The sequence below is a fragment of the Leopardus geoffroyi genome, chromosome C2 (genome assembly GCF_018350155.1).
Source record: "Leopardus geoffroyi isolate Oge1 chromosome C2, O.geoffroyi_Oge1_pat1.0, whole genome shotgun sequence".
Classification (NCBI taxonomy): domain Eukaryota; kingdom Metazoa; phylum Chordata; class Mammalia; order Carnivora; family Felidae; genus Leopardus; species Leopardus geoffroyi.
Window position 1 is genome coordinate 71,510,598 of NC_059333.1, and position 14,589 is coordinate 71,525,186.

At 35.3% G+C, this 14,589-nt stretch overlaps 1 protein-coding gene across 16 annotated transcripts in view; it reads right to left on the reverse strand.

Moving 5' to 3' along the window:
* Window positions 1–14,589, reverse strand: part of LRCH3 (leucine rich repeats and calponin homology domain containing 3) — a 148,265-nt gene that overhangs the window by 68,898 nt on the left and 64,778 nt on the right. For all 16 annotated transcript variants that reach the window (XR_006718382.1, XR_006718380.1, XR_006718381.1 and 13 more), the window contains exons 7-10: window positions 9,334–9,427; window positions 8,234–8,354; window positions 4,688–4,836; window positions 1,610–1,686 (exon numbers count right to left, since the gene is read on the reverse strand). Coding sequence is in view for 13 of the 16 variants with exons in the window: in XM_045502395.1 (XP_045358351.1) it covers window positions 1,610–1,686; window positions 4,688–4,836; window positions 8,234–8,354; window positions 9,334–9,427 (441 nt within the window). In the remaining 3 variants the exon portion in view is untranslated. The remainder of the gene's footprint in view (window positions 1–1,609; window positions 1,687–4,687; window positions 4,837–8,233; window positions 8,355–9,333; window positions 9,428–14,589) is intronic.

Consider the following 14,589-nt stretch of genomic DNA (forward strand, 5'->3'; position numbering starts at 1 on the left):
ACTACATTTTAAGCTGCTAAATTTGTGGTAATTTGTTGCATAAACATTAAAAAACTAATACATAATGAAACTGAGAAAAAAAAAAAAAAAGCTGGCTTTCACCTTGAGGGCTTCTACTAAATTCCAGAGATCTTGAGCCTTCCTTATGATAGATGCAGGAGGTAAGAAGGACAGGAGATGAAGTGTGGGCCCGATCAAAGTGGAAAAACACAATAGGATACCCCTGTGTGAAACTGAAATCTCAAAAGACCACACCCTCAATATAAGGACACAAGGCAAATAAAAAGCCTTTCGGAGATAAATTTCAATTTCAAAGATTTGAAATTTAGGGGCACCTGCGTGGCTCGGTCAGTTAAGCGTCTGACTCTTGATTTTGGCTCAGGCCAAGATCTCACGGTTGGTGAGATCAAGACCTATGTCAGACTCTGCACTCACAGCTCGCTCTCTCTCTCTCTCTCAAAATAAATAAATAAACATTAAAAAAAAAAAGATATGAAATTTAACTAAGTCCCCATGAACTAACACCTATGAGCCTATAAAAGGCCAATTATGAGATTTCTTTCTTTCACTATTCTCCCATATTTTCTATCCATCTATATCTCAGTTCCCAAAACAACTTTAACATCCTATCAAGTATAAGAACTAGGTATGACACTTTCCATAAAGGAGATTTACTGTTGTTTAAGAACAAGTATGTCAAGTTTACTACTTTAAGACTTCATACAGGGGTGCCTGGATAGTTCAGTTGGTTAAGCGTCTGAGTCTTGATTTTGGCTCAGGTCATAATCTCACAGTTTGTGGGATTGAGCCCCACATCGGGCTTTGAGCTGAGTGTGGAATCTACTTGGGATTCTCTTTCTCTTTGTGTGTGTCTCTCTGTCTGTCTGTCTCTCTCTCTCTCTCTCTCTCTCTCCCTCTGCCCCTCTCCCTGGCTTGCAGTCTCTCTCTCTCTCTCTCTCAAAAATAAAAAAATTACAAAAAAACCCAAGCAAACACAAAGTGGTTAAAAAAAAAAAACCAAAAAACTTCATACAAAATAGAGGAAGCAAAGACCCAAAGGCTGTGAATTTTTCAACTACTGTGATACAGTGTCTGGCAAGAAACTTTGGAATTCAAGAATAAGCAGCAGTGCTCTAAGCAGTCAAGTTAATTTTAGAAATATTCTGTGAGGCACTAAGCGTAGTGAAACGATCATCTCAATTGAGATATAATGAGGATACATATTGCTGTCTCCATCTAGCTCCCTGTTTCTAGCCAAAAGTTTAAGGCAAAAAATTTTTTCAGGACTCCTGAAATTTATTTAGCCCTCTTAGTGCATAAATCCAGACATCACCACAAAATCTCCCTATTAAGTACCTTCAAACCAAATAATTGTACAAGTAATGGTTTAGGCAGTCTGAATTTAGAATCAATAAATCAATTTTACTTCTTTTTCTATTGCATGAGCAAAAAGCACACTGTCACTCGGCTCTAAATACATGGTTTCTAAAACACACAGTATCTAAGTATCTTCATCATACACAAATCTGCATAAAACCAAAATCATTTCATGCTCTCACTGATGAGTTTTAAAGACAGAAACAATTGAAGAGAACTGTTTTTTTCAAACCTGTTTTGATGTGAATATCTTCTCATGTCTTCTGTTTTTTGAAACTCCCTCAGAGGTACTGGCTTTATGGGTGAACCCTAGGCCAAAAGAGCAGAAATAAATCAATTTAACATATGTATCCACAACACTGTGACTACATAGTTCACAGATGACTTGGCATTTAAAGATCTGTATATTACACTAAAAAATAGTTCAACAAAATCTTCAAATGTAAATTTTTACGTTTAAAAGCATTCATTATAAGCTGTATTACTGCTTTGGTTAACAAAACACTATGTATAGCCCCAAAACACTTATTCTTAAAAAAGTGGATTTCCTTCTCCCTGTATTATGTAAATTACATTGACCATACAGTAATACTCACTGACCATAGAGTAATATTTAGTAAGGTGTTCGAACTTGAGAAGATCTTAGGTGTCACCTCATACAAATTTCCATTCAGAACAGGAATTTCTACCTGCACTACACTAACCTGTGCTCAGCCTCTCTCAATATTTCTAGTAAGGGGGAGTTCACTGGGCAGATTCCATTTCTTTACTTCATCATCACAAATTGTTACTTATGTCTAGTCATACAAATAGTCCTGCGGATATTGGTGGAATATTAAGATAAAGCAAAAAGTAACTTCTCTTTATGGTAAGATATGGTGTTAACTAAAAGAAAAACATTGGCAACTTAATTTATTTATAAACTAAAGGGTAAAGGTCATTTCAAAAAAAACATCACTGAGAAAAATTAAACTGGACTCAGTGATATGGACCACATACTGAACAATAAAATTATAAATCAAAGGTAAAGGCTTATAGGTTATCACAACATGTATTCTGTCAAATAAGAATCTATAGAAGCAATACAATCTTATTTCAACACCAAAAATAATCATTAAAGTGGGTATTCTTAAAGGGAAAGAAAACCACCTTATCCAAAAACGGTATCTGAAAATCAAATGTAAAATTATTTATAGTCTATCTCCAAGAAATGGGTACATCACATAGAATTAGAAAATCTTTGATGAATTACTGCAAAAGGCTAAAGCAGACTCCCTTAAAGTTTAGGCCTGAGGGTCATACAAAATGAGATATAATTCTAGAACCCTGATCAAAGAATAATTCTTCTAATTTCAGTGAACATTGGTTTTTAAAATAAACAAAAATCGGGGCGCCTGGGTGGCGCAGTCGGTTAAGCGTCCGACTTCAGCCAGGTCACGATCTCGCGGTCCGTGAGTTCGAGCCCCGCGTCGGGCTCTGGGCTGATGGCTCAGAGCCTGGAGCCTGTTTCCGATTCTGTGTCTCCCTCTCTCTCTGCCCCTCCCCCGTTCATGCTCTGTCTCTCTCTGTCCCAAAAATAAATAAACGTTGAAAAAAAAAATATTTAAAAAAAATAAATAAATAAAAATAAAAAAAATAAAATAAAATAAACAAAAATCTCTCCTATTACGTTAACATCAGTGACTTAACACTCTGGTTTTACAATACTGCAATTATCTGCAATTATTGTAGGAGGTACATGAAATTTTCATGATAAAATGAATGTGACATTGGTTTCATTTTGAAAATGTCATACCCTATAAATATAAGCTATACTTTATCATAATACCTCTATATTTGTGAGAGGTATTATAACAAAATTAAACAATAGCAGAGTATTTAAAATCTCATATAGATTCGGTTTTTTTTAACAACTCTTTTTTCAGATAGTATTCAAGAATATAAAAAATACTTCTTCACTGGCTGTTAAACCATCTAAAATAATGCTGCTTCATCATATTTTTATAGGTGCTAAATTGTAGAAAACCTTATGACACAGAAGTCATAAAGAGGGTTATGACATAGAATCATAAAGACTACCACACAAGTATAGCTGGAATTAAAAAAAAATTTTACAAAATAGTAATGGCTTTAACAAATGATACTACAATTTTTCAGTAGTATAACAGGCATTTTTACTTTTAATAGAGATACCTCATCTCTGCAAACTAACTACCATAAAATGATCAAAGAGAAAGACCACAATGAAAGAAAAACAATTCCCTTTAAGATTACAATGTGCATTATTAATTTTAATTTTTTTGCAAAGCAGTTGCCCTTCGCGCTAACAAGAATGTTCATGGCCTGAATCACACGTAGTTTCATTAGTCACCTGGTACACTGCTATTTCTGGGCTGCAGGACTTTGATTTATACAATTTTATCCAACTTCACATACAAGAGTGTCTTCTGAACACCAACAAAAACTACTATGTTCAGAAGTCTTCAGACAGGAAGACTGAAGGATTTTTTTTAAAGAATGATAGTATCACTCCACAGCACACCCCACTTGAGTGATTATTCTCGATTTCTAAAAGGCTAAATACATCATTCTCTAAAAAGGCCCCAAGTGTTTCTCAAATAACCCCTGCTCAGAGCCTGGGACCAACTCCAGACATTAACATCACACACACTGAAGTGGAGCCATTCCATTATGCTGACTAGATACACTGAAGAATGCAATTTCCACTGAGACCCTTGGGGGATTGGCAGAAATTCTACAGTGGGCTGAATGCTTATTTGTTTTCTAGGGCAACTCAATGCTCCACTAGAAGAGACACCCAAGAACGATAATGGCAAACAATTTATATTCTGTGCGACTTGGTATAAAAGCTCCAATACAATTAAGCACATTACAAAAATTCTATGGTTAAGTTTGTATGTGCTCCAAAGTCAGCAGTTTGGTTTGATTCTTAATTACTGATCAAACTATGATTTACTAGTTAGTAACAATAAAAAAGCACTAAGAACAACAAAGAAAAAGCATTACATTCTTTGTACTTTCTTTAAAGGCGTAGGATACTCTTAGGACTCCTCATTCTTCAAAATTCTGAAATCTGTCTTTTTATTTGAAAAATAAAGCTAACCCCTACTTCAGACTATTGTCTGATTTTTTACAACAAATCTGAAAAATTCATGAAATTGGAACTGAACATCATAAAACAAATAATTAGGCTTAAAGCAACAAATCACTGATACAACTGAAATTTATGCCACCATGAACTGTTCTACTAGGGGACAGCAACAGATTTTGGCTTAAATGTGTGTAGTACCTCATGAGAGATTCGCCGTTGTTCAATATATGCCATAAACTGGGAACTGAGGCTGTCTGAGTCCAGGCCCTTGGGCTGTCTCATCTCATCTTCTTCCTCCTCTGCAGTACAGCTGTCGATGTAGTCGATCTGATCCAGATCATGTTCCACTGTCCACACCACACACACACAACAGTCAAATTCAATAGCCAATAAAGACATTCAGTTGTATTCTTTCCTTTTCCCTAACACCTTCTACTCTGAAAGCAGGAGGAATGAGAAGTGTAAATTAGGTAAGCCTTTCTTTTACAGTCCATGGCCACTCACAAAAATAAGTTCCAGAAAAATCTTAGTCCTAATTCACTAAAGAATACAGTAATTGATAGTAATTACAGGACTACAAACCTCTAATATATATATATATATATTTTTTAATTTTTATTTATTTATTTATTTTTTGGTTAGCTCTTTACTGTTTTTTTTTTTTTTTTTAATTTTTTTTTTCAACGTTTATTTATTTTTGGGACAGAGAGAGACAGAGCATGAACGGGGGAGGGGCAGAGAGAGAGGGAGACACAGAATCGGAAACAGGCTCCAGGCTCTGAGCCATCAGCCCAGAGCCTGACGCGGGGCTCGAACTCACGGACCGTGAGATCGTGACCTGGCTGAAGTCGGACGCTTAACCGACTGCGCCACCCAGGCGCCCCAGCTCTTTACTGTTTTAAACAAAACAGTTTGAGTTTGTGAGACAAAGAGAAGAAGAATTTTTAAACATGAGAAGTTACATCTTCTTTTAGATTTTTTTCCCTCACGTTTTAGCTTTGGGGCTTAATTATATCTCTTCAAGGAACTGGGAGGCAGAAAACCTAACACAGTCAAGTCAAAAGGAAGGATAGGAGGAAAGTGAACTTAGAGATAAAGAAACAGATACTGACTACTGTTTCTCTTTTTGTAACTGTTGTCCACAATTAGAACAATGATATTCTTATTTAGAAATTTATCTTCTAGAGCTCAGCAATGTAGACATTTTGTAGCAGTTTGTAGCAGCAATCATTCCAGAATTTTTGCTTCTCAAAATGCTTTGGGGTGAGAAAAGGCATTTAAGTAAGATATAGCCCCATCATTATATATTCTAATACATTTGGGAGTGCTCCATTATTTTTAAGTTTAAAAAGTAACCTTATTTTAAAGATTTTATTTTTAAGTAATCTCTACACTCAATGTGGGGCTTAAACGTATAACCCTGAGATCAAGAGTTGCATGCTCCACCAACTGAGCCAGCCAGGCACCCCAAAAAGTAACTACTTTTAAAAACTATTTAAAATGGCACACTAGAAAAAAAAAACTTACTACTAAACTTTCTAAAGTTTCTCCAGAAACTAAATCCCAGCCATTACTGTATGATGTTCTATTTCTATAGATTGCCCAAAAGTTGTAGTTGCTGGGAATAATGAACTCGGAGAAAGCTATTTCTGTTTTCAGATTCAATTATTTCTAAATAATTCCATAACTGCAATTGATATAAAAATGAACTTTGAGTTATTAGAGTTATAATAATAGGTAAAAGGATGAAAAGGTTATAAGTCTATATCCAAATTATAAACCAGGTACATAAATGTATTTTTTTCAATGTGCTACAATTTGTGTAACTAAATCAATGATTAAGTCATTATGACTACTTCCCAAGAAAGCAACATCACTTTTTCATACTACCTAGGCCAGTGCAGTCCAAAAGAAACAGAATGCAAGCCATAAAAGTGAACCCACATAAGTAATTAAAAATTATCTAGTAGCCACATTAAAAAAAGGTGATATTAGTTTTAATAGTATATTTTACTTTGTCCAATATATCTAAAGTATTATATTACAGCATATAATCAATAGAAAGTATTACTGATATTTTACATTCTTTTTTTTTTCATGCAAAGGCTTCATAATCCAATCTGTATTGGTTTATGTACACTTACAGTACATCTTAATTTAGAAAGGCCTTATTTCAAATAACCACATGTAGCTAGTGGCTACCATACTGGACAGCATAGATTAAAAAAAAAAAATTATTTTAAGTCTGAAATGAACTAAAGGGAAAGAGAGCTCATGTGGAAGCAAGATTAAAAAGAAAACTACTAAAATGTGAATGGAATGGTAAGTAACAGGAGTAAAAAAGAATATAAAATAGTAAGGAAAAAAAAAGAGAGCAAGCCACTTAATTGAAATCATCATTCAAGGAGGAAAGCTCTTAGGAAAACATACAGATGGCTAACAGACACATGAAAAGATACTCATCATCACTTATCATCAGGAAAATGCAAATCAAAACTACAATGAGATATCACCTCACACCTGGCAGAATGGCTAAACAACAACACAAGAAACAACAGATGTTGGTAAGAATGCGGAGAAAAAGGAACACTTGTGCACTCTTGGTGGGAATGCAAACTGGTGCAGCCACCGTGGAAAACAGGACGAAGGTTCCTCAAAAAGTTAAAAATAGAACTACTCTATGATCCAGCAATTGCACTACTGGGTATTTACCAGTACCCAGTTTATGTTTATAGCAGTCTTATTTTTGCTCCCTCTCTATGTTATTATTTACAATAGTTTACAGCATTATTTACAATAGCCAAGATACGGAAGCAGCCCAAGTGTCACTGACAGATGAATGGATAAAGGAGATGTGGTATATATACACAATCAAATATTATTCAGCTATAAAAAAGAATGAAACCTTGCCATCTGCAATGACATGGATAGAGCTGCAGAGTATAATGCTAAGCAAAATAAAGCCAAAGACAAATATCATACGATTTCACTCATATGTGAAATTTAAGAAACAAAACAAAGGGAAAAGGGGGGAGGGGGAGAGAAAGAGACAGAAATTAAGAAACAGACTCTTAACTACAGAGAACAAACTGATTACCAGAGGGGAGGTGGGTGGGGGAGATGGGATAAACAGGTGTTGGGGATTAAGAAGTACACTTGTCCTGATGAGCAGAGGGTGATATATGGAAGTGTTGAATTACTACACTATACACCTAAAACTACACCTAAACACCTAAAACATATAGTAATACTGTATGTTAACTAAGTGGAATTCAAATAAAAGCTTAAAAAAAAAGATGAAAGCTCTTACAAATGGATTTCTAGAAAACCAAAATAATATCTCCATTATAGCTGGCCCTCAATATTTAAACCTTAGGATTTGGGAATTCAAACTAAAGCAAGATTGAATAGAATGCTAAAATCAAGAGTCTGCCTCAGAAGCCCAAAGTAGAAATAGTTCTGCCTGTTAATGAGCTATTAAAAAAATGACAAATTAAAAAAAATTAATTCCAATTATAAATTTTTAAATACCAAAATAAAGACAACTTGGATTTAGATGCCCCTGAAGAACACAATTCCAGATGAACGCAAAGGTAGATGTCAAGAAGCACATCGAATTCCTGGAAGTGGTCAAATAATGACCACAGAGAGAATACACAAACAAAAGGAGTAGATGTGAAAAAGACCACTTAAAAAATCGGAATAATTACAAAGGCTTTGGCTGTCACAAGGAATCATGCCTACCTCCACCATTTGTTACTACTAAACTGCTGCGATTCTCCTGGTACTGGCTTTCTCTTCGTAGTCTTTGTTCTTTAGTAATTTCTGCTACTCGAAGAGGCAGATCTGAAAATTCATCTGTAGGCTTAAAAAAAAATAGCAGTAACATTTAAACACATTTCAAACTTTAAACAACACAGTATTTAAAGCGTGGACACAACATAAGCTCACTAAAATTTATATTTAAGAAGAAACAGCAAAAAAGTTCTGGAGTGGTGGTGGTGATTGTTTTTCAACAGTATGAATATACTTAAGAATGGTTAAAATGGTCCGTTTTATGTTACGTATATTTGACTACAATTAAAAAGAGATGAGAAATTATATATGACTATAAATAAACATGAATTTAAAGTATCTACACAGATATCTGTGTGGATACAGATATAATTATGTACACACCCACTCACACACAAGTAATTCCAAATTACAAATGGGCTGTGGTCTGAAGTTGATTTGTTTGGGAATGAGTGAAACAATGTTACAAATGGGAGGTTATCAGTCTTGTTAACAAAAGCTTATTTCATCAGTTAGCCCAATTTAGAGCTAAAATATTCTACCTTTTAATTTAAAGAGGGAAAGCATAATAAAATTTAACACAGGAGAAAAAAGATATAATTAGCTAAGAAAATTATTTATCTTGAGCATGTTAATAGTCTTCACTAAGGTTCTTGCCTCATTACCCATCAGCCTGTAGTCCTATTTTCTCATCTCTCAGCATCCCTTCTACCACCTCTGCTCAAGGTTACCCAGTCTGGCAAATTTTAGGCTTCAGTTGTAATTGGCTCATTTGGATTTGCCGGATATTAAGCCTATTTGGTTTTCCAGGATATTAAGCTATTTATACAAAACAATGAAGTAACAAACATGTAAAACACTTGGTAAAAAGACAGCAAAGAAACAAAATATCATTTCTGAATGGTAGCTCTCTGTGGGATTTTTTTCCTCTCTTTTGGCTTTTCTGTATTTTACATAATGAGAAACTGAATTAAATTAAGAATCTTTCCATTTTCATCATTTTATTGCCTCTTAGGGGTCAGAACATGCAGAATAGAAGAAACACTTACTTCATTTCCTGACCATCTCTTATCACCACTGTCCACACTATTGAAACCTGAATCAAGGGCTCCATAAGGGCGTCCTGAGTACATTTCTTCATGGCTGCCAAAAAAGAGTCTGGCTGTTACTGGGAAGTTTGAGGTTTTAAAATTAACATCTGAAATAAACCGAATGCAATTTTAGTAATAAACATTATCTCATGCCAGTTAGTGATTTAACTTCCTTAGAACTAAATCGGCATTCTTTTAAAAGTTTTTTTTTTTTTTTTTAATGTTTGTTTATTTTTGTGAGAGCAAGAGAGACGGAGTGAGCGGGGAATGAACAGAGAGACACAGTGAGACACAGAATCTGAAGCAGGCTCCAGGCTCTGAGCTGTCAGCACAGAGGCTGACGTGGGGCTCAAAGCCACAAACCATGAGATCATGACTTGAGCTGAAGTCGGACGCTCAACTGACGGAGCCACCCAAGTGCCCCAAATGGAAATTCTTTTAACTTTTTAATATGAAAAATTCCAAATTAAAACAAATAGAATAGTATAATGTATATCAGTATAAGAATATAATAGCACTCATCCTGCTTCAAAAATATCAACCTACTGCCATTCTTGTTTCATCCATGCTACTAACCCATTCACCATGCCTCCCTCAATTCTTATTTTTAACAGCACTTTTTAAGGTAAAATTCATATACACTGAAATGCACACACCTTAAGCTACATACTTGACAAATGAATACATCTTTGTAATATACACCTCTCTCATGATATAAGACATTTCTACTTTGCCAGAAGATTCCCACTCATTCCTTACCAGTCAATTTCCCTCACCACGCTACAGGGTGCTCCTAAGAGATAACCACTATTCTAATTTTTTTTCACCTTAAATTCATATGGAAGGCAGAGTAACAGTCCCCAAAGCTGTCCAAGACATAATCTCTGGAACTACGAATATGTTACTTTACATGGCAAAGAGGAATTAAGATTGAAGATAAAAATAAAACTGCTAATCAGCTGATCTTAAAATAGGGAGATTATTGTGAATTATTTGAATGGGCTCAATGTAATCAAAAGGGTCCTTAAAAGTAGAAGAGGGAGGCAGAAGAGGAGGCCAGTGTAATGCAATGCTGGCTTGAAGATTACTCTCGGTCAAGAGTCAAGGAATGCAGACAGCCTCTCTGTAGAAGCTGAAAAAGGCAAGGAAATGTATCTTACTCAGAGCCTGCAGAGAAGAACAAAGTTCTGCCAGTATTTTGATTTTAGCCTCATGAGACCAAGATTTAGACCTTGAACCTACAAAACTGTAAGGTAATAAATTTGTGTTTAAAATCAAAATTTGTGGTAATTCATTATGGCAGCAATAAGAAATTAATACAATTAGTTTTACTTATTCCAAAACTCATAAAAATGGAATCATATGTAATTTTTTTAATCTGGCTTTTTTTGGCTCAGCATCATGTCAGTGAAATTCTTGATGGTTTTACCTTCAAATATAATGGATAAATTATTTGTTATGTGTAGGCTTAACTTTTTAAAAACATCGCCAATCTGTTTTTGAAAGGAGCTATATCATTTTGCATTCACCCAGCAACGTATTTGAGTTCCACCTGCCCACACTTGTGTTGTCAATCTTTAATCTTAGCTATTATGGTAGGTGAAAAGTGGTATCTCACTGCAGTTTTAATTTATATCTCTCCAATGACTAATGATATCGAGTATCATTTTGTGTGCATGTCGGCCATTCATTTACCTTCTTTTTGTGAAATGTCCATTCTTTTGCCCATTTCAAAATACATCAGTAATCTCAAAAATAGTTTGCTAAGAAGCCATACACCAAACACTACATAATACTTGATTCCATTTATATGAAACTCTAGAAAAGGCAAAACTGTATCAACAGAACACAGGGCAGTAGTTGCCTGGGGTTGAGTTACCTACTGTAAAGTGGAAAATGGTTGATGGAAATGCTATAGACCTTGACTGTGTTGATAATTTCGTGACTGCATCCATTTGCCAAAATTCACCGAACCGCACACTTAAAATGGACAGATTTTATTATTTGTATATTATACCTCAACAAAGCAGTTAAATCTGCCAAATTCTTATGTTAAAGTACATGTCCCATTTTTACAATTCTATAAGCAACGTATGAGAACACTGGTTGCCTCACATCCTCAATAAACATTTGGTGGTGTCAGTTCTTTTACGTTTATTTTAATTTGAAAGAGAGAGACAAGAGGGCAGAGAGACAGGGAGAGAGAGAATCCCAAGCAGGCCCCGTGCTATCAGCACAGAGCCTGACGCGGGGCTTGACCTCACAAATCATGAAATCATGATCTGAGCCGAGATGGAGGGATGGGTGCCTAACTGACTGAGCCACCCAGGCGCTCCACTGTTGTCAGTTTAAATTTAGTCATTCTAGTGAGTGTGTAATGATGTCTTGTGCTGTAATTTACATTTCTGTGATGATTAATGATGTTGAACACTTTTTGGGGTGCTTAGTGATCACTGGTGTATCTCTCTTTGTTAAATACCTACTCAAGTCTTTGTCCAATTTTTTTTAAGTTTCTTTATTTATTTTGAGAGAGAGAAAGAGAGAGAGAATAGGGAAAGAGGCAGAGAGAGAGGCAGAGACAGAATCCCAAGCGGGCTCTGTCCTGTCAGTGCACAGCCCAATACAGGGCTTGATCTCAGGAACCATGAGGTTATGACCTGAGCCAAAATCAAGAGTCAGATGCTTAACCAACTGAGCCACCCAAGCGCCCCTACTGAACAGTATTTTAAAACATTATATATTTTTTTCAAAAAAAATACAGATTTCTAGAAGATATTGTTCTACATAATATATATTCTATCAAGTGGCCAACTGAGATATGCTTACTATTACTGAGAAATTTTTCATAAAGAGAATTAATAGAATCTTTGCAATAAGCTATCATTTTCTTTCTCTTCTTTATTTGCTACCTTTAGCTTCTCCACATACTTGCTCTTGCTCAGAGCTTAAACTGGTAAGATTAAAGTGAGACATATAGGTTTACCAATTCTCAGGTTGGCTCAGGATTTTCTTGGTTTTAGCACTTTGAGTCCTGTGTCCCAGGAAAACCCTTAGTCACAAGTAAACCAAGATACATGGTCACCCTATGTATAAATATGGCCTTCAGGAGACCTAGCAGAGTTCTGCCAGCCAGGCTCCAGTGATGCCCTGTCAGAAAGCCCAATCTCCCTAATAAACCACCTAGAACAACATGGACTCAAGTGTGGAAATGCCTCTTCTGTAGCAGGAATGTGAACTGTGAGTCACTACAGTGCAGTGAGGGGCACAAAACATAGCAAGTTTTATAGTTTAACAGATCTGGACTGGCAACTTGGCACCGTCATTTACTAGCTATGTGACTTTAATTAACTTGCTTAACTTCTCTCAACTTCTGTTTCCTCATCACTTAAAGGGGGGTGGGGGAAAGATTAACAACACCTACCTCATAGATTTGCCATAAAGACTGAAAAAATATAAGCTAAGGATTTGTACAAATCCTATTATAAAGCACTAAATAAAAGTTTATTATTATTATTTCTATAAAGAACATAACCTTCAGAGAGTATTTGCTGTTATAACAAGTCACTACATCTGCTTCATTTGAGTTTAGTTCACCAAACATTTACTGAATGTGACCCAGTGTTCTAGATGCTAAGAATATTGAGTATGAAAAAAGGACAATCCTTGCTTTCACAACAAGCTCAGGCTTGTTGGAGAGAATTAATCCTGTTACTGGGGCTGCAGAAGCAGGACTTTTCTTAGTCCTGCTTACTGCTTAACTTAGTCTTTCCTCACTGCCATATTACCATAAATAAATAAATAAATAAATAAATAAATAAATAAATAAATAAGTTTAGTCTGTAATATAAAGTTGGTGAAAATCATCTCAGCAAAAAAGTACAGGTCACTATAGATCACTAAGGAAAAATACATGTGCCACTCTGTAAAACATAAAAGTTATCATAACAGTGTAACTTGCTAAAAGAGTTGGAAATACTTACATCTAGAAATAAAATGACTTAAGGAATATTGTGTGCTGTTTTTACATTACACACAAGTAGTCAGAAAGTTACATCTAAGGATTTGAAAAGTACCACAGCATCTAATTTGTACTGAATACCTAAAGAGCTACAGGATTAATAAAAATTCTCTTTAGCAAGACTGGACTCAGGACGAAACTAGTCCTAGATCATAGTAGACAGCTAGTAATTATAATGCCTAATATTTACAGAAGACTTTATGGTCAGCCAAGCACTTTCAGAAATAGGTCATTCAATCCTCAGAACTACTGTTAGGGTATCAACAGGGTAAACAAAGATCATGTTGAAGAAACTGAAGTCCAGAGGGGTTAAGTGAACTCTAGAACTTTCCAGTAGTACAGGTACCCAAGAGTATAGACATTCTGACTCCATGATAGCATTTGAATAAAGGTACTGCTAACTACAATGCAGTTTCACTAATTTTTACCTCAATAAAAGAGACATGAAAGTATAATGTCATATTCACTGCTGCATGAGAAGTTGAAGGAGGTATTTTATTCATATGTATATATGTATATATATTCATATATATATATATATAAAATAATTTCTAGGACATTCTGAAACAATTACAAACAAAGTAACATACCTCCAGAAAAAATGGAAAATATAGAATACAGATTAATTCAGTGAGCATAATGAGGGGTTATTATAGGGATTAGGAGATATCAGATCTATAATTACCAATCCTTTGGAAAAACATGACATGATTATGCTATTTAGACTTTCCATTTAGGATACATTTCTCCATGGATTTAATCCTTTTATCTCTTTGCAAATATACATGTCTCTTGCCAGTTTTTTTAAATATATATAAGCTTAATGTTTTTAAAGTATTATAATGAGGATTCTTCTATTAAAAAAAAATTAGGGGCACCTGGGTGGCTCAGTCGGTTGGGCGTCCGACTCTTGATTTCAGCTTGGGTCATGATCCCAGGGTTGTGGGATTGAGCCCTATGTTGGGCTTTGTGTAGAACGTAGAGCCTGCTTAGAATTCTCTTTCTTTCTCTCTCCCTCTCTCTCTCTCCCCGCTCCCTTGTGCCCCTCTCCCATGCTCATGCTCTTTCTCCCTCTAAAAACTCCAAACAAAAAAATTAGCCCAAGATCAATTAGTCCTCAAGACTAAGAACTGAATGGCTGAGAGAAACAGGTTCTGCAATTAGCACTACAGGCCTCAATCAAAGCTCATTATTCT